The 27,081-nt window shown below is 37.5% G+C and overlaps 1 protein-coding gene across 2 annotated transcripts; it reads right to left on the reverse strand.

The window, feature by feature from the left end:
- Positions 1 to 352: 352 nt before the first annotated feature.
- Positions 353 to 18,335, reverse strand: LOC143731323 (uncharacterized). Of its 2 annotated transcripts, none has more exons than XM_077222165.1 (3): positions 16,908 to 18,335; positions 13,951 to 14,468; positions 353 to 1,076 (listed from the first exon to the last, which is right to left on the reverse strand). In XM_077222165.1, the coding sequence occupies exons 1-3, from the start codon at positions 17,673 to 17,675 to the stop codon at positions 1,070 to 1,072; spliced, it is 1,293 nt and encodes a 430-aa protein (XP_077078280.1). In that variant the 5' UTR covers positions 17,676 to 18,335; the 3' UTR covers positions 353 to 1,069. The 2 variants fall into 2 exon arrangements, 1 of the variants encoding a protein (XP_077078280.1); XR_013200737.1 differs by having other exon boundaries at positions 363 to 1,076; positions 13,809 to 14,468.
- Between the last annotated feature and the right edge of the window lie 8,746 nt (positions 18,336 to 27,081).

A 27,081-nucleotide genomic window follows, 5' to 3' on the forward strand; every position in this document is an offset into this window, starting at 1 on the left:
AATGAGTAGTTTTAAAGTAGTTTAAAGGCGTATAACTCTTTAATAGCTGAATTCATGGTGAAAAACTACATTACCCATGATGCCCTACATAAACCAATCAGAGTAAAAAAAGTAACACGTGATAAAATCTCGTAGCTCCGCTGCAAGTGACGTAATCGAGTCTCTATCTCTATGCTCTCAAAATACTTATGTTTGCTGTAAACTTAAAATATATTGTTTATATAGGCTATATAATCAACATTTGTTAATGAGTAGTTTTCGTTTGCAATTCAATTATGCGGTTCGCAATGCTTCATGGGATTGTAGTTTTTTCCCCCTTACTTGTCTTTTTGTCCAATTTTTAAAAAACATGTTTTTTTTTTTTAAATACCATGGATTAACAATTTTGTTGCTCTAGTGCTGGTTTATACATTATTTTTCAAAATACATTTCTAGTTTTTACTTCCGGAAACAGACAGTTGCTCTCTATAATCTTTAGTTTATGTAAAACACTACACTTAGTGGACGAAAGCCAAGAAAATACTTTCAAAATAAATAAATTCCAGTCACTTCCTACCGGCTGTTTGGGTAAGGAAATAAATATGAGCACACTATTTGCACAGACTTTCTTAATACACAATCCCGGTTGTCTAAAATTCTTTGATGCACATTACTCCTTTGTTTTCATAATCTTTCATCAAAATGTTACAACTCACTCCTCTGAAACGACTTTCCTTTTCCCTGTTACTTTTTAATCCCGCCCCTCCAATCGCATGACTCCCACTTTTCCTGTTTTAATCAGAAATGCATCTGACTATATGAATAAAAAAATTTGTGAATGCTATTTCATGATGACTTTAAGATGGCTGGGTTTGTCCATGTTTGACCCAAAATTGGGTTAAAACAACCCAGCATTTTTTAGAGTGTTGGTACAAACTAGTGTAAACTGTTTGTTTGTTTTTTCAGCAGGAGTGTGCGAGAAAAAGAGGGCTTTAATGATGCTTCTGGAGTTTTCCATGGGAAATACAGTCATTGCCCGTCAGCCCAGGGTTCTCCGTCCTCCGCTATGAGTCAGATGGGTTGTGTGGCATCAATCCCTGTGTAATAAAAAGACTTTGATTACATAGTGCACTCTCATGTCCAGCCCATCACAGACAGGGTCACATCTTCATTACACAAATGTCCCTTTCAAAACGTGTTGATCGATGCCTCTAAGCAAGCGCTGGACCAGAGCCCAGATCGGGGAAAAGCAAATGCAGCCGACAAACACTTAAAAAGTCCTAATCAGCAATAATTACGGAGGATGAGCATGACGATACATACACAGTAAAAAAAAAAGTTGAGTTATTTTTAACCCAACCATTGGGTTATGCATATTGGGTCATTATATTGGGTTATCTTAAAATGTGTTGGGTCATTTGTTTACGTCGATGGGTTAGTTTTAGTTATAACCTAACAGTCGGGTAAAATACGTTCCTGTACTGTATGTGTACATCTGTGCTACCAATTTGTGTACTGTGTGTCCACAGGTCTTGAATTGAATGAGTATATATTTTAATATTTGCACATTATCACATTTGTGTATGTTCTGTTTTATTCCATTTGTTTTATTCCATTCTGTTTTATTCCATTCCAGCCTGTATTTGAAAAGAAAGTGTATTTTATTTATTTAAAATAATGGCATAAATAAAAATAAATGGTTAACTCAACTGTTGGGTTCCAATGCATTGGGTTAAAACTTAAAATAACCCACAGTGGTATAACACCCCATGGTTGGGTTATTCGTTGGGTTATTTTTAAGCCAACATTATTAAGTGAGTAGGTGCTACTTTTACCTTCTCTACCTCTGACTTGTCCTTGGCATAGCTGCTGCTTTCACAAACCTGACTGGCTCACATTATGTGCTGCGATAATGTATCGCAATTTAGCCTTTCGTGTTCTACTGCCAAGATTGTGCTCACTTATCAGCTTGATTTATTACTCTAATTTATACGCTCAGCTTGGCTCAATGTTGAGGACAGCAGATCTGATTGGACATGAGTTTCCTCATGCCGCAGTGTGCTGTCTTTATCAGGACTCTAGTGTAGATGTAAGGCTGTTGAATTGAAACACTAATAGCTGCAGAGAGAGAGAGAGAAGACTGATATGCATTCTGGTTTTGACATGCACAACTTTTCAGTTTAGACTAAATTAAATGCAATAATACAGTACTGGGGTTTCAATCTCTGGTCACATAGTTTAGCATTTAAAGCTCATAAAAACTTGATTTTTAGATTTCCTAAAATAAAGTATTTTTTGTGCAAGACCATGCAAAAATCTCAATTCAAATCTCAAGTCTCAATTCTAGGTTGTCAGGGCATTGATATGTGGTTTCTAAGGGTTTTTTAGAATGTTGCTATGAGGTTGCTAAAGTGTTTTGTTGTGAGTGGCATTTTAGAATGTTGCTATACGGTTGCTAGGGTTTTTAGAATGTTGCTGTGTAGGTTCTAATGTGTCATGTTGAGAAGTAATGTGTTACTTAGGCCAATTATTTCTGATATATTATGATTTGAACCGAATTGTGAACTGATTAAAAGTGAAGAGTGTTATGTAAAATGGGATTATGATGAGATTACTAACATAATATACATTCTAAATCGCATGCTTCTCCCTACTATATAGCAGTAGGGGTGTATTCAGGTTTACTGGGACACGTTTTGCCATTGAGATGACTAGGGAAAAGTATCCAAATCAATCTGAATTCACCATATGTGACAAAAGAAGTATTTCTGAATTCACAACACTCAAAAGAGTCGGCGAAAAGTACCCGGATGATCTTTTTCTTCCGGCGTGATTCTGAAGTGTGCATTGGATGGACACTTTACTATCCCATGAGGCCAAGAGGATTTATGAATGGTAATGAAGCGACGCAACTGATGCTATAGGTCACGTGAAAAAGGAAATATGGCGAATGTAGTGCGTCTAGATTATAACATTCATATTATAGCATATAGAACATACTTTTTTTAGCAGTATTTACTCATTCAAAAACAAGTACTACCTACTCAAGAGAGAATGCGCTTTCTGACGCAGCCATAGAGCCAGAAAGGCACGTGATCATATTGCAAGGTTTGTAGCGTGCTGAAGCTCCGCCTACTCAGCTGTCAATCAACAAGTAGGCTACTTGTTTTGAACTTTGGCGCCAACGTATGCGGAAAATAACCGTCCGAATAAAACATTTGGATTTGCGTATTAATATACACCGGCAAGACCTCAGCATGACTGAAACCTGTATGCAGCGACACGGGTTATGAATCACATCGGAAGTTCAGTTGACACAGGTATGCCTTTAAATACACTAAATATTCTGCGAGAAACATCTTGCTGGGTTCAAATATGAGAGATGTGTCTCATCTGTGATCGGATTATAACATCAGATGTAAACAGTGCCTCGGTGATTGCCAGCCTGTTGCAATGTGGTTGCTAAGGTGTGCTGACTGTTTTAGCATGATATTCTGGGATTGCTCAAGTGTTTTGTATGGTTTAGCAAATTAAAGGGATAAGATAGTTTACCCAAAAATGAAAATTCTGTCATTAATTAATCATCCTCATGTCGTTCAAAACCGTAAGACTTTCGTTCATCTTCAAAACAAAAATGAAGATCATTTTGATTAAATCTGAGAGCTTTCTGTCCCTCCATACCACTATTCTTCATAAAGTTCATAAAGAAATCGTTAAACGATCCATATGAATTCATTGCATACATTCCATTTAAATTGGTTCGGTCCAAATTTTATGAAGAGACTCTTCATAATCTCTTTATATGATGAACAGATTGAATTTAGGCTATTATTTACATATAAATGTTGATCAGCGAACATAAACAGAAGCTGAACCGAATCTGCTTGACGGGCAAGAATGAAGTTCAAACGTGATGCGTTACAGGAGAATGAACCTCATTGGTTCTTGCTGAAGCTCAACCGTGATGCATAACATGAGAATGAACCTCATTGGTTCTTGCTGAAGCTCAAACGTGATGCGTTATACGAGAATGAACCTCATTGGTTCTTGCTGAAGCTCAACCGTGATGCATAACATGAGAATGAACCTCATTGGTTCTTGCTGAAGCTCCAGCGTGATGCGAGCACAAGAATAAACCTCATTGGTTCTTGCTGAAGCTCAGACGTGATGCGTAACATGAGAATGAACCTCATTGGCTCTTGCTGAAGCTCAACCGTGATGCATAACATGAGAATGAACCTCATTGGTTCTTGCAGAAGCTCAACGTGATGCGTAACACGAGAATGAACCTCATTGGCTCTTGCTGAAGCTCAAACGTGATGCGTAACACGAGAATGAACCTCATTGGTTCTTGCTGAAGCTCAAACGTGATGCATAACACGAGAATGAACCTCATTGGTTCTTGCTGAAGCTCAAACGTGATGCGTAACATGAGAATGAACCTCATTGGCTCTTGCTGAAGCTCAAATGTGATGCATTGCATAACACGAGAATGAACCTCATTGGTTCTTGCTGAAGCTCAAACGTGGTGCGTAACATGAGAATGAACCTCATTGGCTCTTGCTGAAGCTCAAACGTGATGCGTAACATGAGAATGAACCTCATTGGCTCTTGCTGAAGCTCAAATGTGATGCGTAACATGAGAATGAACCTCATTGGCTCTTGCTGAAGCTCAAACGTGATGCGTAACATGAGAATGAACCTCATTGGCTCTTGCTGAAGCTCAAATGTGATGCGTAACATGAGAATGAACCTCATTGGTTCTTGCTGAAGCTCAAATGTGATGCGTAACACGAGAATGAACCTCATTGGTTCTTGCTGAAGCTCAAACGTGATGCGTAACACGAGAATGAACCTCATTGGTTCTTGCTGAAGCTCAAACGTGATGCGTAACACGAGAATGAACCTCATTGGTTCTTGCTGAAGCTCAAACGTGATGCGTAACACGAGAATGAACCTCATTGGTTCTTGCTGAAGCTCAAACGTGATGCGTAACACTAGAATGAACCTCATTGGTTCTTGCTGAAGCTCAAACGTGATGCGTAACTCGAGAATGAACCTCATTGGTTCTTGCTGAAGCTCAAATGTGATGCGTAACACGAGAATGAACCTCATTGGTTCTTGCTGAAGCTCAAACGTGATGCGTAACATGAGAATGAACCTCATTGGTTCTTGCTGAAGCTCAAACGTGATGCGTAACACGAGAATGAACCTCATTGGTTCTTGCTGAAGCTCAAACGTGATGCGTAACACAAGAATAAACCTCATTGGTTCTCATTTACTACAATTGATCTGTGAGTTGATGAATGTTATGAGTAAAAGCCTATTCACATGGAATAGTTTTACAATCTCTTTATGAACTTTTTGAAGTGTCAAAATGGTAGTTGCTTAGCTGTCAATGGAGGGACAGAAAGCTCTCAGATTTCATCGAAAAGATCTTCATTTGTGTTTTGAAGATGAAAAAGTCTTACGGGTTTGGAATGACATGAAGGTGAGTGATTAATGACAGAATTTTCATTTTTGGGTGAACTAACCCAAAAGTTAAAATGTTTATTAGTTAAATAATGGATCTGTTTTAAGAAGAACCAATTTTGCTGTACGAAGCATATATTTGATTCATATGGTGTAGATTATTCAGAAAGAAACAATGAAACATTTTCCAAATGCGTAGCCAGTCCATTTGCATTTTTGTTCTTGACTTCCAGGAATAATCTTTACACTTTTAATAATTTAATGGTTTTTAGACTGGTCTATTATTGTGGTGCAATATATTTCAGATAACCCCACCCCTAAAAAGCTCATAAAAACAAAACAAACTGTGGTTGGTCATTTTCCGTGTCGATCAGGTGGGTCTCTTCCTGTCTAAGGGGGCGTTTAATTGGTGGCCAGAATAAGAAGCAATGCGACCAGACTTTATGCCGTCATATGAATGCTCTTTATCCCTCATTTGTCCAAATCTTCTACCACACCAGAAACATCAAGCCAAGTCTGAGCGCTCACAGTCAGATGTAATTATCCACCTACCCAAAAGTAAAACTGTATTCTGCACATTTATATTTTATGATTGTTCTTAAATTAGCTTTAGCTTGAACAATATATCAAAGCTGAAATGAATATATTATAGTTGCAATTTAGCTTTAATGTCTCTGGGCCAGATGAAAATTAAATTAATATTTTATTTGAGTAATAATATGTCACACACAAGATGATACTTGTGTTCAGAGCAGGATGATCCATATCACTAAAGTGACTTCCTAGAGCTTTCAGGTACGTTTCATTGAAGTATTGCACTGCAAAAAAGGCCTTTCTTACTTAATATTTTTGTCTTGTTTCCAGTCCAAATATCAAAAAATTCAAGAAAGTATTAAATCAAGAAGCATTTATTGGATGAGTAAACTGACATAATAAATAACATCTTGTTTTCTTAAAACAAGCAAAATTATCTGCCAATGGGATGAGAAAAATAATCTAAACTCAAATGGAAAACAAGAAAAATAATCTTAATTCAGTTATATAATAGATCATTTTTCTTATTTTCTTACCCCATTTGCAGATCATTTTTTCTAGTTTCAAGCAAAATTTAGATATTCGGACTGGAAAAAATACTAAGTAAGAAAATAATTTTTTGCAGTCTGCAAAAGAAAAAAAAATGGACAGAAATGAGTGAATAGTTGTCAGTGAAAGTAAGAGTATTAACTGTATGTAGAGCTATATAAAGTTAATGTGTATAGCAGCTCAGATCATTTGATCTTGTGAGAAATTGACTTTTGCACACTTTAATGTCTTGAGAACTTAAAATTTTCTTTGGAGAAACATATGAGAAATGAGACTTAAAGGGATAGTTCAACCAAAAATGAAAATTCTGTCAGTATTTACTCTCCCTCATGTTGTTCAACCCCGTAAGACCTTCGTTCATCTTCAGAACACAAATTAAGATATTTGTGATTAAATCTGAGAGCTGGATCACTCCTCCATAGGCTTCTAAGGGATTGAAACTTGTTCCCCGAAAAGTTATTAAAGACATCGTTAAAATAGTCCAAGTGACTACAGTGGCTCAATCTTAGGTTTATCAAGCGACGAGAATACTTTTTGTGCGCAAAAACAAACAAAAATAACGACTTTATTTCAACTATTCATTTCCTTCTCTGTGGGCCTCGAGTCAGTTCACTAGTGTAATAGCGTAAGCTTCTGTTGTTGTACGTCACATGCATCACACACATGACCAGCGTCGGCCAATAGTGAGCCTACGTGTGACGTAGCTCTACGCAATCACACTTCGTTAACTCACTCGAGGAACAATGCTATACTTAGTATTTTTAATATTTTTAGTATTTTTGTCACTAGTGTAACAGCGCAGCGCTTCTGTGTTTAATATTTTTAGTATTTTTGTCACTAGTGTAACAGCGCAGCGCTTCTGTGTTGTACGTCACATGCATCACACACATGACCAGCGTCGGCCAATAGTGAGCCTATGTAGCTCTACGCAATCACACTTCGTTAACTCACTCGAGGCCCACAGAGAAGGAAATGAATAGTTGAAATAAAGTCGTTATTTTTCTTTGTTTTTGCGCACAAAAAGTATTCTCGTCGCTTGATAAACTTAAGATTGAGCCGCTGTAGTCACTTGGACTATTTTAACGAGGTCTTTAATAACTTTTCGGGGAACAAGTTTCAATCCCTTAGAAGCCTATGGAGGAGTGATCCAGCTCTCAGATTTAATCAAAAATATCTTAATTTGTGTTCGAAGATGAACGAAGGTCTTACGGGGTTGAACAACATGAGGGAGAGTAAATACTGACAGAATTTACATTATTGGGTGAACTATCCCTTTAAATAGGTTACCTAAAAATTAACCAAAAAAAGAAGATATTTTGAAAAATCAATTAGTGAAAGTGAATGGGAGAAAGAAAGAAAGAAAGAAAGAAAGAAAGGAAGAAAGAGTCATACAGGTTTGGAACAACATTTTTAGGTGAGCTATCCTTTTAAGCAAAAGTTTCTCTCTCAATTTAATCTCATTGCTGTCTGGTAGAAACAAGTGACGTACTGAAGAGATCTCATTTGGGATTTTTCTTTCATACGCTTTAGTCTCCGGAATTTAAATGAAAACCACTTGTAAGTACTACAACGTTCTCCATTAGGCTTCATTTTGAAGACATGGCTTCCCGAACACACTCAGAAAGACATTGTGCACTGCAAAAAATGCTTTTCTTACTTAGTATTTTCGTCTTGTTTTCAGTCCAAATATAAAATTTCTTAAATCAAGAAGCATTTAATAGAGAAGTAAAATGACTAGGGGTGGCATGATCCGCCTTTTTTGCCTCCGATACCGATTCCGATACCTGGGACTCAGTATTGGCCGATACCGATCCGATCCAATACTAAAATAATTATTAAAAAACAGTGCAAAATTATCTAATAAACTGTATCTGTATGCCTCACTGTGGGGAAGAGACTGTGATTATTCTTTTGTTAAAGGCATCAAAGCTTGACTTAAACATTATTTTCCTTACTTTGTAAAACAATACAGACAAAATATATACTATATAATTAAAAGACATTTATTTTAAAATTTTAAGCACAACTTTTTAATGAAGCAGCAACTTATGATAGATTGGACAGAACAACTAAGGCTATCAATAAACTGCCATTGCGCAAAAGTATTGTAATATGAAAGCCTCCAATTCAGAGCGGCACGAAACACTTATGCGCATCCCGTGCGCAGAACGATGCGCTCGAAGCAACATGGAGTCACGGCACGCAGCGCGTCGCATTGAAAAGTTCAAAGCACAAAAGTAAGATATACATATATTTCTTTATTTATTCATTAGTTTGAGCCTTTTAACAGTTTTAAATTTCAGTTAATGTGCGCGTGAAGAGCAATTATATCGCTCTCTACTCCAGTGTTGTGATCACTGATATTTTGTGTTGTGATCTAACAGACACCCGGTAGAAAGTAACATGTGGAACTCCAGCACGTTAAAGTCATTTTATGCAAACCATAGACCTTTATCTACAGATCTACAGTATAATAATAGGAACATTGACTCATCTTGGAGAGAGTTTCATCGTGTTGACTGTTTTACCCGAGCGCGACGCGCTGGTTCAGTGCTGGGAATGGCTGACAGCCGCAGCGGAGGGAAGCACTTAGGTGAAGATTAATTTAAAGGGTTAGTTCACCCAAAAATGAAAATTAAGTCATTAATTACTCACCCCCATGCTGTACCAACCCCGTAAGACCTTCGTTCATCTTCGGAACACAAATGAAGATATTTTTGATTAAATCTGAGAGGTGGATCACTGCTACATAGGCTGCCAGAGGGAATGAAACTTGACGGCCCAGAAAGTCATTAAAGAACATGTTTAAATATTCCATGTGCCTACAGTGGCTCAACTATAAGTTTATCAAGCGACGAGACTACTTTTTTCCCGAAAAAAACCCCATAAATAACGACTTTATTCGACTACTCCTTTTCTTCCTTGTGGGCCTGAGACGATAGTTCAAGAGATTTCCACGACGCATGCGCGAGAACTGAGAAGAGGACGTTCTTCTTCTAATACTTCTTGTTCAGTTCTCGCGCATGCGTCGTGGAAATCTCTTGAACTCTCGTCTCAGGCCCACAAGGAAGAAAAGGAGTAGTCGAATAAAGTCGTTATTTATGTTTTTTTTTCGGAAAAAAAGTATTCTCGTCGCTTGATAAACTTATAGTTGAGCCACTGTAGGCACATGGAATATTTAAACATGTTCTTTAATGACTTTCTGGGCCGTCAAGTTTCATTCCCTCTGGCTGCCTATGTAGCAGTGATCCACCTCTCAGATTTAATCAAAAATATCTTCATTTGTGTTTCGAAGATGAACGAAGGTCTTACGGGGTTGGTACAGCATGGGGGTGAGTAATTAATGACTTAATTTTCATTTTCGGGTGAACTAACCCTTTAACGATTCAAATCTGTAACTTACCTCACATTAAACTTTATGTAATGGCTTCAGAAAACCTGAAATACAGGACACGAAAAGATTACAGTGCTTTATAATGTTTTGTGCCTTTTGTGTTGTATAACAATAACATTCGTAGGCTATACAATATCGGATCGGATTTGGATGGTCTCGTCTGGCGATACCCGATCCGGCAAATATTGGTAGTATCGGAGCAATAGCGATACTGAGTATCGGATCGGCGCACCCCTAAAAATGACATATGAAATTATAGGTTCTAAGGTTATTAAGATGATTTTTCTTGTTTTCCATTTGAATTAACATCATTTTTTTTACCCCATTGGCAGATTATTTAGCTTGTTTTAAGCAAAAACTCACTTAATTTTGATTTTTTTCTCCCCAGTAAACAAGATATCATTTCTTATGTAATTTACTTATCTAGTAAATGCTTCTTGATTTAAGAAATTATTGATATTTGAACTGGAAACAAGACAAAAATACTAAGTATAGCATTTTTTGCAGTGTGTAGCCTGAGCGAAGGCACCAAACGGTGGGCGTTCTTTATAAACACACGTCTACTAAAACATCCGCTGTCTGTTATGCACCTTCTTCCTGGTGTGTGTGTGTGTGTGTGTGTCTAGCTCAGCTGTTGCTGTGCCCTCCCAGATAGTGGGTGGCCATCATCGTAAATGATGTCTGAAAATGCCTGTGTTTATTTGACCATCACAAATATTGTACGAGCTTGCCTCATTCGGTTAGGCTCAAAGCCAAGTGGTTTCTAATGAAAACCAGACAGAAGGGCCAGTCTTGCAGAGACACATACCCTCCACTAGAGGACAATGCCAAACCATAACTACTGCTTTTACATCCCGGCAGGCAGAAATCAGTTCCTTTTGTTCTCAACCGCACACAAAGATCACATCTGCCATTTTAACTTTAACCCCAGAGGAATGTTGAATACGTCAGGGAATAGTGTCAAATTCTAGTTTTCCGAGTTGTGCTTCCTACCCCAAGCCAGGGATTTTTCTGAAGTATTAAAGTTCAGTGTGTGAATTTGTGCTCCAGATGAACGTGCACCAATAATGTGATTATTTCTAATAATCAGAGTAAGACGTTTACATGACACAAGCAAACCTCTTCTCTCCTGTTTACATGTAATTTTATTTTTCTGATTATTCACTAAGAACTGTGGTCCACTATTATTTACACAGCCCAATGCACAGCACAAATGATGAACTCACATACAGTAGACATGTTACTGGCCACTGTTTTAATCCGCGTACGTAAAATGCAAAACACATTTTTATGAACGTAGTGGTTTTTTTTTCAGTGATGCACCTAAAAATGTCTTCATTTCGATGTTTTCATACTTTAGGCTAATATACTGCATTATATTCATGTTGCACAATGTTGTCGGGTTTCTTCAGCACCATAAAAACGTGACCCCTTCTTTACCGCTATGTTTACGAATCACTTTGGTCAGAGTAAAATAGATAATATTAAAGTGTTTTACATACCTGTTTATTGCAATTAAAATTGGCATACGGCACTTATTTTGCTACGATTATGAGCTTAATCAGATCAATTTGATTAAAGTAGTGCGTTTATTGAACCCCGATTCCCGAATCCCGATTTTTTTGGTTCAAATAGAGAATCTCCCACAATTCTGAACCAAAAACTAAGCAAAATAACCTAATTTACTAGAGGTTCTGACAAAATGTTAATTGCTGCAGTCTATTTAATATGTTTGATTAATTTGAATTAATTATAAAAAAATCAGTTTGAGTGAATGATTCAAATACTCTCTCATAAAGACTTTATGTTTTTCATTACTGGATGAATCTGTGTTTTCTAAACGAATCTCTTGAATGAATGATTCAATGACAAATATATTTTTAAGTCACTTGTCGCCACCTACTGGTGTAACCATGTAATTGATACAACCGTTATTTGAAGCGTTAATACTGTAGATAGAGCCGAATCGCTGTCATTTAGGAATAAGATTGCGTGGGTTTGTGCAGCTATATAATATAGCATTGTGCAAGGAACTATGTTAAAATAAGTTATTATTAATACATAATCTACCCCTAATCATCATTTGTGTTAAAGGCATCAAAGCTGGTGGTATATTTTACTTCCACTTTCAGCTCGAATTGGATCTATTAGTACATTTTTCAAGAAGCATGTTTTTCCAATGAGCCTAAGTTGCATGTTTAGGGATGATAATATCTTCGAGACTTGGGTCGGTGACTTGTTTTGAGCCTGTAAGGATCCACTAGAAAGCACTAGCAACCACAAAGCAATGACCCGTCAACCCCCAAATCTGCACAGACACGCACCTCTCAAACTGTCTTCAGGGCATAGTTAATTTAATTAATGGACGAGGTAATATTATCTGCATATTGTCTACAGCAGCGTAAGATGATTTTCCAAAACAATCCCAACCTTCGAGCCGCGTTTGATCTTTTAACGTGCCTCAACAGCAGCCAAAGAAGAGCCGATGTAATCATAATTTTCATTTATAGAATGTTTACCAGACATTCCTGATTGTATCCTGAATTCCTCTGTGATAAAGCAAAGCCAAAGTCATGTTCACCCTCAGATCTGAGGTAATTCCATGAGGGAAAAGCTTTTGAATCGCAAAGCATTCAACACCGTTCATCTCCCCGCAGGGCAAACAACAAAGCTCAGTGTAATCTGAGGAAACAAGTGCAGCGTATATTGACACCGTGTTTTCCTGCGAAACAGATGGAAGAAATCTTTCATGACGCATAGTTAGCCGTGTTAACACTGAGTCATTGTGTTCACTATCTTCATCACAAATAGCTTGGTCTGTATTTCTAAGGAAATGATTCAGTGCAGACCCCACCATGCTTTCCTTTTCTGGGAAATAATAACTAAGAAAAAACACATGCGGATGGTGTCTGTTATAATAGCGAAGAAAGTTTTTCTTTAAACACACGATCTAAAAGACATGATGTTTCAGCACTTTTGTGATTTAGATGTTGCTCTTTTAAAGCTCAGGAGACTTAATGGATTTCTCTTGGATGTTTCTCTTGATATTCCTTTGAATAAATGTGATAATTGCTACTAGGCATGTATAAAATAAATGTAAATTGCAGCTCTTTGACATCTTGGCAAATTTAAGACATTGTTGTTGAGATGTCTTCTATGACTCTTTCGTAGATGTGAGATTTTTTCAAGAGAAAAAGCTTAAAAGCAGACATTTCCATGTGCTCTTCATTTAATCTCATTGTAGCAGAAATTTTTTTGATATTAAAGAGATGTCATTTGTGATTTTTCTTTCTTATGTCTACCATTCAAAAGTTTGGGGTCAGTATGATTTTTTTGAAAGAATACTTTTATTCAGCAAGGACGCATTAAATTGATCAAATGTCACAGTGAATACATTTATAATGTTTCAAAACTATTGTACATATAGATTATATTTCAAATAAATGCTGTTCTTTCGAACTTTCTATTCATTAAAAAGTCCTGGACAAAAAATGCCATGGTTTCCGCAAAAATGTAAAGCTGGTTTAAACATTGATAATAATCAGACATGTTTCTTGAGCAGCAAATCATCATATTATACTGATTTCTGAAGGATCATGTGACACTGAAGACTGGAGTAATGATGCTGAAAATTCAGGTTTGATCACAAGAATAAATTACATTTTAAAACATACTCAAACAGAAAACTGCTATTTTAAATTTGACTGTAGTTTTGATTAAATAAATGCATCCCGGGTGAGCATAAGAGACTTCTTTCAAAATCATTAATAAACCTTCACGACCCCAAACTTTGTATATGCATTATTGTGTGTGTTTAGACATGCATGAGCATAAACACAGCAAGCACATGCTCTTCTGAGGACATTTAGTGTCCACTTACCCTGAGTTTCGTCACCAAGGTCAAGGAACATTACGACCAAGTGATTGATTAAGCATGTGTGCAACTGTGTCTGAGTATGCATGATGTGTTTGTTTGATTGTCTTTGGGTTTCTGTGAAAGCAATTTAGTTTTGAGTCCTTACACTACGGTGGATGAGAGCATCTTGTGTTTTCCAGGGTAAGGAGGTGTCCTCATCTTCAGCTGTCCGTTATGAGGGTAAGGTGGAGGCCGGTGGGTTTTATTTGAGTTAGTGCACACTACTGGAACTACAGGGGGTCTGTGGTTTTCCAGTTGCCCTTTCCTTGCCGTTCGGTGTGGTAGGCAGTTTCCATTGAGCGTCCTATGAGTCCTTTGAGTCTCTGAGGTTTGTTTCACAACTCTTTTGCCTTTATCCTCAACAGTAATGGATCGCTGCTCAGGAGGGGGCAGGCTTGTGTGGTTTCTCATTGGCGAATGACTAGTATTGTGAACTAAATCCACATGGCTGTGTGTGAGAGAAGAGTCGGAAGTCGTGTCCTCTTCGCCATTCGAATAGTGGATCAACGCCACAACATCAGTATGACTGCTTTTGGTGGCATCTTGGGAGAGTCCATTGGATGGACTTGTTTCTTCTTCATCAAGGTCAATGTGGGACGTCAGAACATCGATCTGTTGGACGACCTTCACAGACAAAGAGGGTTAAAAAACAAAGTTAAAGGAATAGTGTGCTTAAAAATAAAAAGCAACTTTATACTTTACAGAATAGATGCTATACACTGCTGTTTTGCAAGCTCCAAAAAGCACTTCTGTAGTCATTTAATAATTTTTCACTGAAATGCTTCTTCTCTGCCAATGCATTCACATTTACATATATTAACACGGTGCATCAAAATGTGTTGCACCAACTATGACGCCAATGGTTTTTGCAATCATATTGAGTTACTATAGTTAACAAAGCTAAACTAAATGTTTGTAAACTGAACCAAAAATAAAACTAACACAACTGAAGTTGTCATGATTACATCTATAAAATCATTTTAGGTTTCCAAACAAGTTTCCCAGACGCTTCTAGAGCCCATCTGTCATTAATCAATCATAATCCCGCCCCTAAACACACAACAAAAAAACACTTCTTTAGTCATTTAATATTTTTTTACTGGAAATATTCACTGGAATTCTTCTTCTCTGCCACTGCGTTCACATTCACATATTCAAACATGGTGCATTGAAATGTTTTGCACCAAGTATGACGCCAATGGTTTTTGCAAGCATATTGAGTTATTATAGTTAACAAAACCGAAGCTAAATGTTTCTAAACTGAAACAAAATAAAACTAACATGGTAAAACTCAAAATAAACTAAAGTTGTCATGATTGCATCTACGAAATCATTTTAGGTTTCCAAACAAGTTTCTTCAAACTCATCTGTCATTAATCAATCATAATCCCGCCCCTAAACACACGTCATTGGCTGAGTCACAAATTCTCATGTCATGCCTCTCAAACAAACCAATCAGTGTATTGAAAACGTCTCAGTAACTTCAATGACTCTGAACATTAACCTTAGATTATATAGAAAATATAAAACACGTCCTTCACCTTTGAAGTTTGTTTTAAACAAATCTTCACATCATCATTGGGTAAAGATGTCATAACATACTTTTTTGGCTTCTTTCTCTGCGATGCATTAATCTACTGACTTTATTTCCAGCTGCAGTCATTTACATCTTATGGGAGTCTTGATGCATTCACTGAAACATGCCTAAATAATTCAATTAATGTTTTACATCCTGCACAGTCCATTATTGCTAATGTCAATCTGCACGTATTAAGTTATTTTTAGGTATTGATTTTAAGATTCTGTTCTCTTTTAACAGGCCTTTGTGATGGATTTAAGAATTGGCCACTTCCCATCCAGAAAATACAATATTCCTCTATACAATAAGCTTCCAGTGGAACATTTCCAGCTCTGCTGAATATAATTGACCGTTCGTTTCTGGCAGATGTGTGCTTTGGCTTCTGAAGGCTTTCAGATGATGTTTAGTTTTGCTGTTTTTCAGAATAAGTTTATTACAAAGATGCTTGCTAAGAACACACAGATAATATATTTCCTCTGGCTAAACAGGATGAAAGTGCTTATTAAAATCCCATCTCAAATATGTTAAACCCAAAATCAGCGACAAATCTTGTTATATGAATGTTTCCTCATAGCTGTATACGAATGCATGTAGAAAACTCATTATAAATAGTAGCCGGTCACCAACAGCATGTCATTTCACTGTTTGGCGTTCCAAACCTATGACTTTTGTGGAACAGAAGATAATCTTGAGAAATGTCTCATTTTTTTTGGTGCATATAATGTTAATCAATGGGGTCCAATGTTGTTTGGTTCTCAATGTTCTTCAAATAATCTTATTTTATGTTCCACAGAGGAAAGTCAGTCATACTGGTTTGGAAAATGTGAGTAAAATAAAATAATTTTCATTCTGGGTGAAGCATCAATTTAAGAAAAATTGCATGCAACATGCACCAATATATCCAAATCATTTAACAAGCAAGTATTCATTACTTGAGTGAGCTCATTGTTTCTGCCTTAAATTAATACATTATATGCTAACTGTGTGATTTGTATGTGTACATTTCTGAAATACATAACGTGGACAGTCACCTCTGATAACAGATCACTCTAAATTTTAATGTGGACTCATGCATTTTCTGTAAAGCTGCTTTGAAACTATATATATTGTGAAAAGCGCTATACAAATAAATGTGAATTGAATGAGTAAATGACAGAATTTTGAGTGAACAATCCAAACCTATGACTTCTTTGGAACAGAAGATATTCTGAGAAATGTCTGGTTTTGTTGGTACATTCAATGTAAGTCAATAGGGTCTAATTTTGTCTAGTTCTTAATTTTCGTCAAATAATCTTCTTTTATTTTCCACAGAGGAAGGTCAGTTATACAGGTTTGGATCATTTTCATTTTGGGTGAAGTATCAATTTAAGTAAAATTGAATGCTTTCATAAATAAATGACAGAATTTTGGATGAACAATCCCATATTTTTCAGTTTGTATTAAACAGTCAAAATTATTCACTCTATTTATTATTGCATCCTCACCTCTTTCATCTCCAACTGGACCTGTTTGAGACCACCCAGCACTTCCTCGAGCTCAGTGACCACTTGTTTGATCTGTTCCCGTACAGTTCCCTGGCTCTTCCTCTGGTTGCCATGGTTTTCCAGACCTTGACCCATCCTTATTTCCCGCTTCGATCCGTTCACCTGCAGCCTCGAGCGTCCCAACTTGGTGGAGGGCACCTCGGTTGGGAAAAAAGCGGAGTTTTCCCCGTTACTGTGTGGTTTTCCAGGACTTGATTGTCTGCTGGTCTCCGGGCTCTTATGCGTGTGTTGCTCTTCGTGATGCTGGAAAGACACCCGTCGCCTTGTGCAATGTCCGTTATATCCATGCACGTCATCCCACTCCCGGTGATATCCATAGTGCTGATCCGACGAGAAGTACGGCTGACCTCTGACCTTTAAAACATGACCCCCATTGAACGGATGAAGCAACTCCGGGTAATACCAACGTTGGACGCATCCACATTCCCGCCGGATCTCCGTAACGCATGGAGAATCCCACCTGGGCGTCCGTACATCCACCCAGGAATAGCATGGATGTCGTATTTCCTTGCCATAAACTTGGCGTGGCGTTGACAAAATGATCCTCTCCGCTCCGTCTATCCCCAACTCCTTCGGGAACGGGGCTATTCCCGACTCCATACGCACACATGATCCATCAACGGGGCCCGGTGTGCGTCGGACTCCCTGCTCCAGGCAAAAGTGGCAGGAATGAGTTTGAAATCTCGCATTCGTGTTCTCCGAGTGCATTCCAGTCCCAAATCCGACTTAGAAAACAACTGGTTCTCTCTCCATCCACAGCGTCTGTTTTTCTCATCTGCGTCTCACTGCGTTTTACAGTCTCTCTCTTTCTTTCTCCCGCACTTCCCCTCTCCAACTTTTTGTCTCTCACCTCCCCCTTTCCTTCCTCCTGGTGCTTTTTCTAACTTACTCTTGTTTTCCCAATGTTCTCTCTCGTTCTTCCCGAACGCAGCTTGTTGCCCTTTTCTCTAGTGGTGGGCCTCTTTTCTTTCCTTCCCTCCCTCCTTTTTTTCTCCAACTCTCCTTCTCCTGAAGTCTTTCACCTCTCTCTACACCTCAGTTTTTTTTTGCCCACTGCGTAAAAAAAAAATTCCCTTCTCAGACTCAACTCACCCTTTTCCCAAACTCCAAACACTTCCTTCCTACACCTTCTCGGTCTCTCTCTCCCGGGGTTTGGGCTCGTAAAGCGTTGACAGACGCAGCGGCTCCATGTGATTCCCGATCTTTCCCCTCAGATCTTGCCACTCGGCAATTAAACACAGCCAGGAGTCCACGCCGCCTGAGAGAGAGAGAGAGAGAGAGAGAGAGAGAGGGGAGGAGGTGGGGTTTCATACGCTGCTGAAATAGACAGGATCTAACATGAGCCAGAGACCTAGAGAAGTGGGGAGGGGAACGAGAGAGAGAGAGACGCTCGGCCCCAGAAAAGGGGATTTTCGGCATAACTCGATTCCCACAAGCCCACGTGAGTCTGAGAATCGAATGCGTGTTCGCCGTCGCATTTGTTTATGTGAGTCAGCTGAGATACTGGCACTGTTTGTCATGATTCACGTCTTGTGACACATTTAGGGAACAACACACCACAACACTGTTTCTAGATCCCTCACATTTCACTAAATTCTCTTATTTATTTACTTGGAAGTAAACACTTTCAATTTTGTTTTCCAGTGGAAAGAAAAACCACATATGACACCTACTTTATTATCTTCTTTCTCACAGGCATCAGCGGAAAGGAGAAACCAAGACTCTTGCGGGAAAGACTCCGGAAATCTCACGTTTCACGTGTTTTAAGAGAGATCTTAACAAATGTCTCAAACTGTCCTGAGACACAACCAAGTGCATGATGTTTGCTTGTCATGAAAGTGTTAAAGTGCACCTGTGGTGAAATCCAGCTTTTAATGTTGTTTATATGTCTATGTGGTGTTTTAAATATGCTTTAAGAAAAATCATGTGCAAATTTATAAGTCAACACCATTGCTGAGTATTTTCTTATTACAACCAAAGACAGTCTCAAAAACACGGTTTGAATTCACTGGTGTTTCTGACGTCACAAACTACCTTGTAACCAATCAGATCAACGTGTGATCGTCAACGAGTGGATCTCTGAGCTGAGTGAGTGAGTGGAGGCGGGGCTCATTTGCAAATTCATTGAACCGTGCATAACAATAGAGGCAAGGGTGTAGAGTTAAATTCAAGCTATTTTAAGGCATAAAGAAATTTTTTTCAAAGAAAAACGTCTAAATATGTCATTTTGGTGATGAAGTTCTTAGGGATAAAATTATTGACTACATGGGGACTTTAAACTTATGTAACTTGTCCAAATGATCTGAGCTGCTCTCCACATTAGTTTTATAGTGCTATACTCTAACGGTAAGACAACTATAATCTTATTTGTGCCTGTTTTTATTTTAGGAGAAACATCCGAGGCAAAGTTGAGACAATGAAGCGTGAAACGGTTCCTGAGCCACGAATGAGCAACATCTGATCAGACGCATGAGATTTTCCTCAGGTATACCAGTTCTCCTCAGAAACGAGCGGATTCCTTTTTGCTGACGTTGGTTTGGAAACAATAAACTATGAAAGCCACAGAGATGAATCCGTGCAGTTTTGAGCTGCCGCCTCAACCGCGTCAGCATTTCTTCACATTCATGGATTGTCACATTCATTGTCTAAACTTGAAACAGCTTAGTTGTGAAAAATCAATCAAAATCACTGCGAGCCCCAGTCAACATGTCCACAGGACTGGAACGTAATGTTCATTTAAAACCTTTTTTTCTTTTTCTTTTTAATAGGATTACAGAATAACCCAAATGAATCATTTGGAAAATAAAAACCCCTGAATGTGTTTTGAAAGCAGTTCCTTCAGGACTTTAAAACTCATTTAGCATCACATGTGATTTCTTTAAACTGTCTAGTATCAGGACATATTTTCAATACAAGACAAGCCGAGATCTGATAAAGGTACGTAATAGACTCCAAGAATGAAAAAAATCCTCTAGGCATTCAAGTTCACCAAGTAGGGTCTCATTTGATCCCATTACGATCATTTTAAATGGTGTGCAAGGTTGAATTCTGATAGGAATCCTGTGCTATTCCTTTAAGACCCCTGTAAGGAATTTACTTTAGGATGGTTGTAGAAACGCATATCAGACCTGACAGATTTACTGTGTGTGTGTGTGTGTGTGTGTGCGAGTGTGTGTGCGAGTGTGTGTGTAGGTTTCATCATCATTGTGTGGATAGAATTTCCCAAAATATACTCAAAAGAATGAAAAAAAAGTCTTTATAAGCTCATAAAGAGGACTAATAACATCTTAAATGAGCAGCGCACCCAAAATTGAACGTTTTTCATCATTCACCCTCATGAAGGTTATAGTGAAAATTTGAAAAAAATTGTTTCAAACTGTTTTTTTTTCCGTACTACAAAAGCACACAATGACATAAAAATAATATATTTATATAGCATGATTATAAAATATATATTTCAAGTCTTCGGAAGTCATAGGATTGCTTTGTGTGAAGAACAGACCCAATTTTAAGCTCAACATTTGTCATTTTGACATCAAATGTCATAGATGCCTGGTTTTGAATCGAATTCGATTTGACAGATGCCTTCATGGTGCTTTTTTATCCTTTTTAAAGTATAACCATCCACTTTAACTGTAATATAAGGCAGCTGAAGATCATATAAATCAAATGAGTTTTGAATGGCAAGAGTAAATGGGTATTCAAATCTAAAATGTGTATTTAAAAATATTTTTTTTAATTTAATCTAATTATTTGGTTACACTTTATTTTGATGGTCCCCTATAAGTAATGTTGCACCTGTCAACATGTTAACTTAACATGTACTTGCAAATAGTTAGTATAAATGTCTGGAGGGGACCATCCAAATAAAGTGTTGCCAATTCTTTTATTAATAAGAGTAGTTTTGTATGTTCCCGTATGGTGTGTGTCCCGTTTGAGCCTGGAATGAACCAGCTCTGTACGTTTTGTCTCCAGATCTAAAAGCTTCGCCTAAAGGCATTTTTTGCATCATGTAGTTTTGCATCTTCTGCATGACTGAACTATAATCAAACTCTACTCCAAAAATCTGCTGTTTTTCCATGTCATATTTCCTTTCTAGCTGAATTAAAAGCATTTTCCTGACACAAAAGTGGATCTATAATTAATGAACAACGTCAGTATGACCATTCGTTCACCTTGAGGTCGAATCAGCTGCCGTTCTCTTTAATGCTGAGGCTTTTGTTAAAACTCTCTCCACTTATTCAGAATTAGTCCTACTTATGTGGTTATTTTTGATCAGTCATTATGATTTCTTGAGTGTTACTGTGTTATTTACACAGACTTATGTTCCTATGGAAACCAGATGAGCGATGTTATGCACTGTGTCGATATTTTCCTCTGTTCATTGAGGTAGTCTAAGAGAAAAGATTTTAGCAAAATAGTATGACATTTTATATATGTGTTTATATATATATGTGTGTGTTTTATATCTGTTTTTGCCTTCAGATCTGCCTTCGTGGCACAGATTCAACAAGGTGCTGGATTCACATTGATTTTGGTCCATTTTGTCATGATATCATCATGCAGTTTCTGCAGATTTGTCGCTGCACATCCATGTTGTGAATCTCCCGTTCCTCCACATCCCAAAGCTGCTCTATTGGATTGAGGATCTTACTTAAGTAAGGTGACAAAGTATTTGTACTTCGTTACTTGACACCTCTGAGTGAATATATATCCAGGGGTTGACATGAACTCTTTTTTTTTTTGCTTGGTTTTCTAAAGTTACGAGCCACTCTGTATTTTCACTGGCCACAATTTTAACATCGATACCATGAGGAAAACCTGCCATATAGATATTTTGAATGTTATCTCATAATTTGTGAGCAGGGATATTAGGACCATACGCATGGATCCATTATACTGTTACACATGCGTTTCCTTTCTCAACTGTTTACGTTCACTTAAAACATAACTGACTGTGTTAACGATAATACTCGCCAAGACTGACAATTTGACTGACTGTTTAAGCGCAATAAGCAGCGAAAATTAACTGAAGTGAAATATGCGCAATACACCCAATCCCTTGGTGAAATTCACACACACACACACACACACACACTGCCGGTTTGGAAGAATTAAAAATTTGTATTGTTTTGAAAGAGGTCCCAAATGTTCACCAAGGCTGCAATTATTTGACAAAATACAGTAAAAACTAATTTGATCTAAATATTGTTAAATATTATTACAATAAAAAACAGTTTTTTATGTGAATATATAGTAAAGTGTAATTTATTCCTGTGATCAAAGCTGAATTTTCAGCATCATTACTCCAGTCTTCAGTGTCACATGATCCTTCACAAATCATTGATGATTTGCTGCTCAAGAAACAATTATGATTATTTTCAATGATGAAAACAGTTGTGCTGCTTCATATTTTTGTGCAAACCGTCATACATTTTATTTTTCAAGATTCTTTAATGAATAGAAAGTTCAAAAGGACAGCATTATTTGAAAAATAATCTTTTCCAACATTATAAATATTTATGGATTTTTTTAAATAAGAAAAAAACAGCAGAACTATTTATATTTGCAAGACGATTTTGAAGAACAACAGTGACGAGAAAAAAACAGGTTGAACCAATGACTGAGCATTAGAAACAATGATTGAGATGGAGATGATGATGATAATAACTAATGTGAAGTACATCATGCAGCATCGTCTCGTCTTGTGTCAGTGCTGAGATCGTTCTGTTCTGTTCGACTGAAAGGACAAGATGTCACCTTTCTCTATTCTAGTCAAATCTATCACTGCGATGGAGGTGAACATCAAGTGAACATCTCATGGAGACCGGGACAGAGAGACAGGACATCTCTCAGCTTGATTCTCTATTGCATTTGATCCAGAGCACAAAATAATATAGATATTTGAGAATAAAACCAGTGGAGACTGGAAAGAGCAGAACAGAAGTGAGTGGAGAAAGAATTCACTGAAGCAAATTAAATGACAAAAACATCTGCAAGCATTAACCCTTTATGATATGCATAATGTTCTGAAAATTAATATCTTTCCTCTCTGTGTATTATTTTTAGCATTTAACACTCCTCCATAGGATGAATCGCTTCTCTGATCTTCATCGAAAATCATCTGCTAAATGAATAAATGTAAGCGTTTTCCCTAATCACACTTTTTTTAGATTATTGATGTAACAAATTGACTATAAAAATGGTCAACAAACTGAGTGATTCATTTTCATATACATTAATATTGCCTGTAGTTCATACGGGTCTCTCTTTTTCTTGCTGTTTTTGCATTTTGAAACATAAAACCAATCATAATTGTGTTACTTCTGCATAAACACTAAAAAAATCCACTGTTAAAATCGGGTTGTAATCATAATAGAATACAACAATACTGTACAAATAGTATCAAATATAATATGTATAGGCCTACTGTACACGGTCAACTACTGAAACTAAAACCATAAAAAACAAGATTTTAATTTAAAAAAAAAGCTTTTTTATTTCAGCTATAGTTGCCAAGTTAGGCTAAATAATTAAGGTTAACTTAAAACAACTAAAAACAAATAATATTAATAAAAACTATTTAAAAAAAACAAAAACAGCAAATTTACTAAAACTTAAAAAATGTTTAAAAAAATGAAAAATATAAAAATGAAAACTGACTCAAAATAATAATAAAAACTAGAATTCAATGATACAAACAAATATATAGTGCACATTTTCTGTATTGAATAACCAATAGAATGCTGACAATACAATGCATTATCTTAGACCTCTAAAGTTCATTACAAATTTTATTAAAAATGCTAAATAACTTTTTATTTGAGGGAATAGCTGAAACTGAGTTTTTTGAGTTTATGTCAGATGGATTCAGTTTGTTGGGTCTGACATGAGACGAAAATAATAGGATCCTTATAAATACATAATTCAATAAAGAACAGTGTGTCTCATTGAATTTATCATTAGAGACCATCTTTCTATATCAGTGTCTGACCGAACGGCTCTCTGATTCACAAGAGAAGCCGCTGATATACAGAAAGTGACTGTAAAAGGAACGGGACGTCCAAAGAGCTTTTCTGAAAATGGCATTTTATTATTTGATCTGAAATAGACGGTCTCAAAGAGATTTACCTTTAAAAAACACATTATTTGAAAAGGAATGGCTACTTTGTGATTACTTTCTCACTTTCATGTGATGTGTATGTAACCAGGGCCATAACAGATGTACAGATACAAATTATTTTACTTAGTTTAGGAATAAGTTTAAAGTTAATTGGAATTGTAAAGAAAATATTTTCTGATTTCCAGAACCCTGGCAATTATCCTATCTTTTATCTTAAAAAAAAAATAATGATCTGATAACCTTTTCCATGTGATGAAATCTAATTACCAATAGATTTTTCCTATTTTTCCAAAAAGTTTTTTTTTTTAAGTGCCCATTATGCTTTTTGGGATAATAACTTTCATGTAGTATGTAATAAAGCTGTTTGTGATTGTAATAGATCTGCAAAGTTTCAAAGATCAAAGTGCAAATAAATGGAGTTATTGTCTCCCGAAAGAAAGAAGTGATTCTGAACTGTAACAAATTAGCATAATTCTATCCTATGATCTTCATTGGCTGCCTGTGAACAGCGTCTCTTTGCTCCGCCCTCAAACAATTTTATCTGAGACTGGAAGAGTTTGGTTTGTGTTGTTCATGTCGAGAAGTCACTGTTTTCTAGCCTAGAAATCTAGACGCAACCATAGCGGCAGCAACATTTATTTTGCAGCCAGTGTAGTCTAGCAACTCTCCGTTGGCTTTCGAGCTGAAAAAAACTCTAGTCAAGCCTATCACATTGTGTATAGAGTCGGTGGGCGGGCTTAACATAATGACGGCAGAGATGTGACGGTTCCGCCTGAATTCCCTGCTACTTGAAAACAAAGAAGATGGCTGGTGCTAGTCTTTCGAATCGGCTTCGGCCGCGACTCTGGAGGACTTGGAGTTAAGCTTTTCTATGAGAAAAGAACAAAGAACGGCACTTAAGTCATTCTTAAAAAAGGAAGATGTGTTTTGTATATGAAAAAGTTTTATATATATGAACTAGCTCCGCTGGTGGGAAAACGCATGGGACTCACCATAGACAGTAAAAGAAATGAGAATAAAACCACTTGATTTCAACGGAGGAAACTGAAGCCCATTAGAAGCACTCACTTCCTGATGGCTGAGCGACTGCGCAGGCTCAAACTGAGCTTGACGACGTAGATGTGACGTGAGCAACCTGTCTTGACAGTTGACTTCTCTGTGCCAAGACAAATCTATTATTTCCAATTCCTCAAAAATGTTGTTGAAATATTTTGTCCCGTTGCTTTTATGGACTCTCTATCTATGGACTTCTCCTTGACTTTATGCCTCTATGTCCCCCAATTGCCTCATAGACCGTAAAAGATTGCCTGCAAGCTTCTCCTCCTGTCTATACGGTAATTTCTCTACAGTGCGACAGAGAGTCGCGTGGTTATGACGCAATCGTTAGCCTATTTTTGCAAAAACGGCTTCTATGGGGCCATAACATAAGATACAAAGTAATGGAGCCCTTTTTTACATTGTCGTGTTTCTTTAGAAAAAAATAATGGACAAATGAAGTCTTTGGACGCCTCAGATGCAAAGTTATTCTCTGTCAAAGTGACGCCAAAATGAATGTGGGCCCTATTTTAACGATCTGAACGCAAGTGTCAAAGCGCAAGTAACTTTGTGGGCGGATCCCGGCGCTGTTACTATTTTCCCGGCGGGATAAATGCCTCTTGCGCCTGGCGCAAATCTAAAAGGGGTTGGTCTAAAGTAGCTTCATTATTCATAAGTGTGGTTTGGGCGTAACGGGAAACAAACCAATAAGAGCTTTATATCACATTCCCTTTAAGAGCATGATGAACGAGGTGCGCTTGTTCCATGGCGCAATACTATTATAACGGCGCATTTACCAGGCGCGCTTCAGAATCGGTTCACAGCCGAGGAAATCGATGTTCTCGTCAGGGCCGTAAAAGAAAGAGAAGTGACATTGGGGATGGGACAAACCTAACCCACCCAAATTAGCTTCGGTTAAACATGCATATAATAATTTGGGTAAATGTGTAAGCTTTATGCCTATTTTCCCCATCGTCATGGACACAACAATGATTTCCCTCGTGTTTTAATATTTTTCCTTATAATAATGTATCATTTGCAAAAAGTTAAATGCATCTGTGTAGATGAGAGAATCATCTACTGTGTATGCGCGTTGTGTGATAGGGCCCAGGGAGTCAATGTAATGCTAACAGCAGGTGAAGTTCTGCTACAATGGCGGCTCCCGCGAGGCTTCAGTTTCTGGCTGATGGATTACACCCTTGGGACTCACTCAGCCATAACCGTTCGTTGCTCCGATTGGTTGTAGTGTTATGCTATTGCGTGCAGAGGGAATTTGAAAGATAACCGTTTATCCCGCCCCTCGGATTGAGGCATGCCAATGGTGAGTTCCCAGACCTAACATCTTGATGTGGGTCTGGCTTGCCAGGCTAGCTGTTTTCTGCTGCCAAAGCAAAATTGCACACACACAAAACCGTTGGATGGAAACGCCAAGAAGCGCATAAATCCTAAAAATGCGTATACATTTTTTTTGGAATCCAATAAGAAGACATAAACTACGATGGAAACACATTAACCGAATAAATCCCTCAATGCGCAACAATAACGTTGCCTCAAAAGAGGCTGTGATTGGATAACTGGACTAACCAGCAGGCCAATCGTATCACAACATCTCAAATGTTGGTTTTGTGATTCTAAAATGCCTGAGCCTGATTGGATAACTGGACTAACCAGCAGACCAATCGTATCACAACATCTCAAATGTTGGTTTTGTGATTCTAAAATGCCTGTGCAACATCGCCCTGTCCACACGGAGACGCGTTTAGCTGTATACGTATAAATTTTGTATCGTATTGGCGTTTCGTTCAGACAGATCCGGCATTTTGGGACACTGAAACTTATTTTTTGAAACCGTGTCCCAGAGTGGATAAATCTGAAAACGATACCCTTGAGTTTTCGTGTGTACGGCCAATCCGTACATTTTGTGAAACGATGATGTCATCACACCACGTGTCAGCA

This window comes from Siphateles boraxobius, unplaced genomic scaffold, assembly GCF_051911475.1.
Source record: "Siphateles boraxobius isolate OS27281-9 unplaced genomic scaffold, OSU_SipBor_1 86, whole genome shotgun sequence".
NCBI lineage: Eukaryota > Metazoa > Chordata > Actinopteri > Cypriniformes > Leuciscidae > Siphateles > Siphateles boraxobius.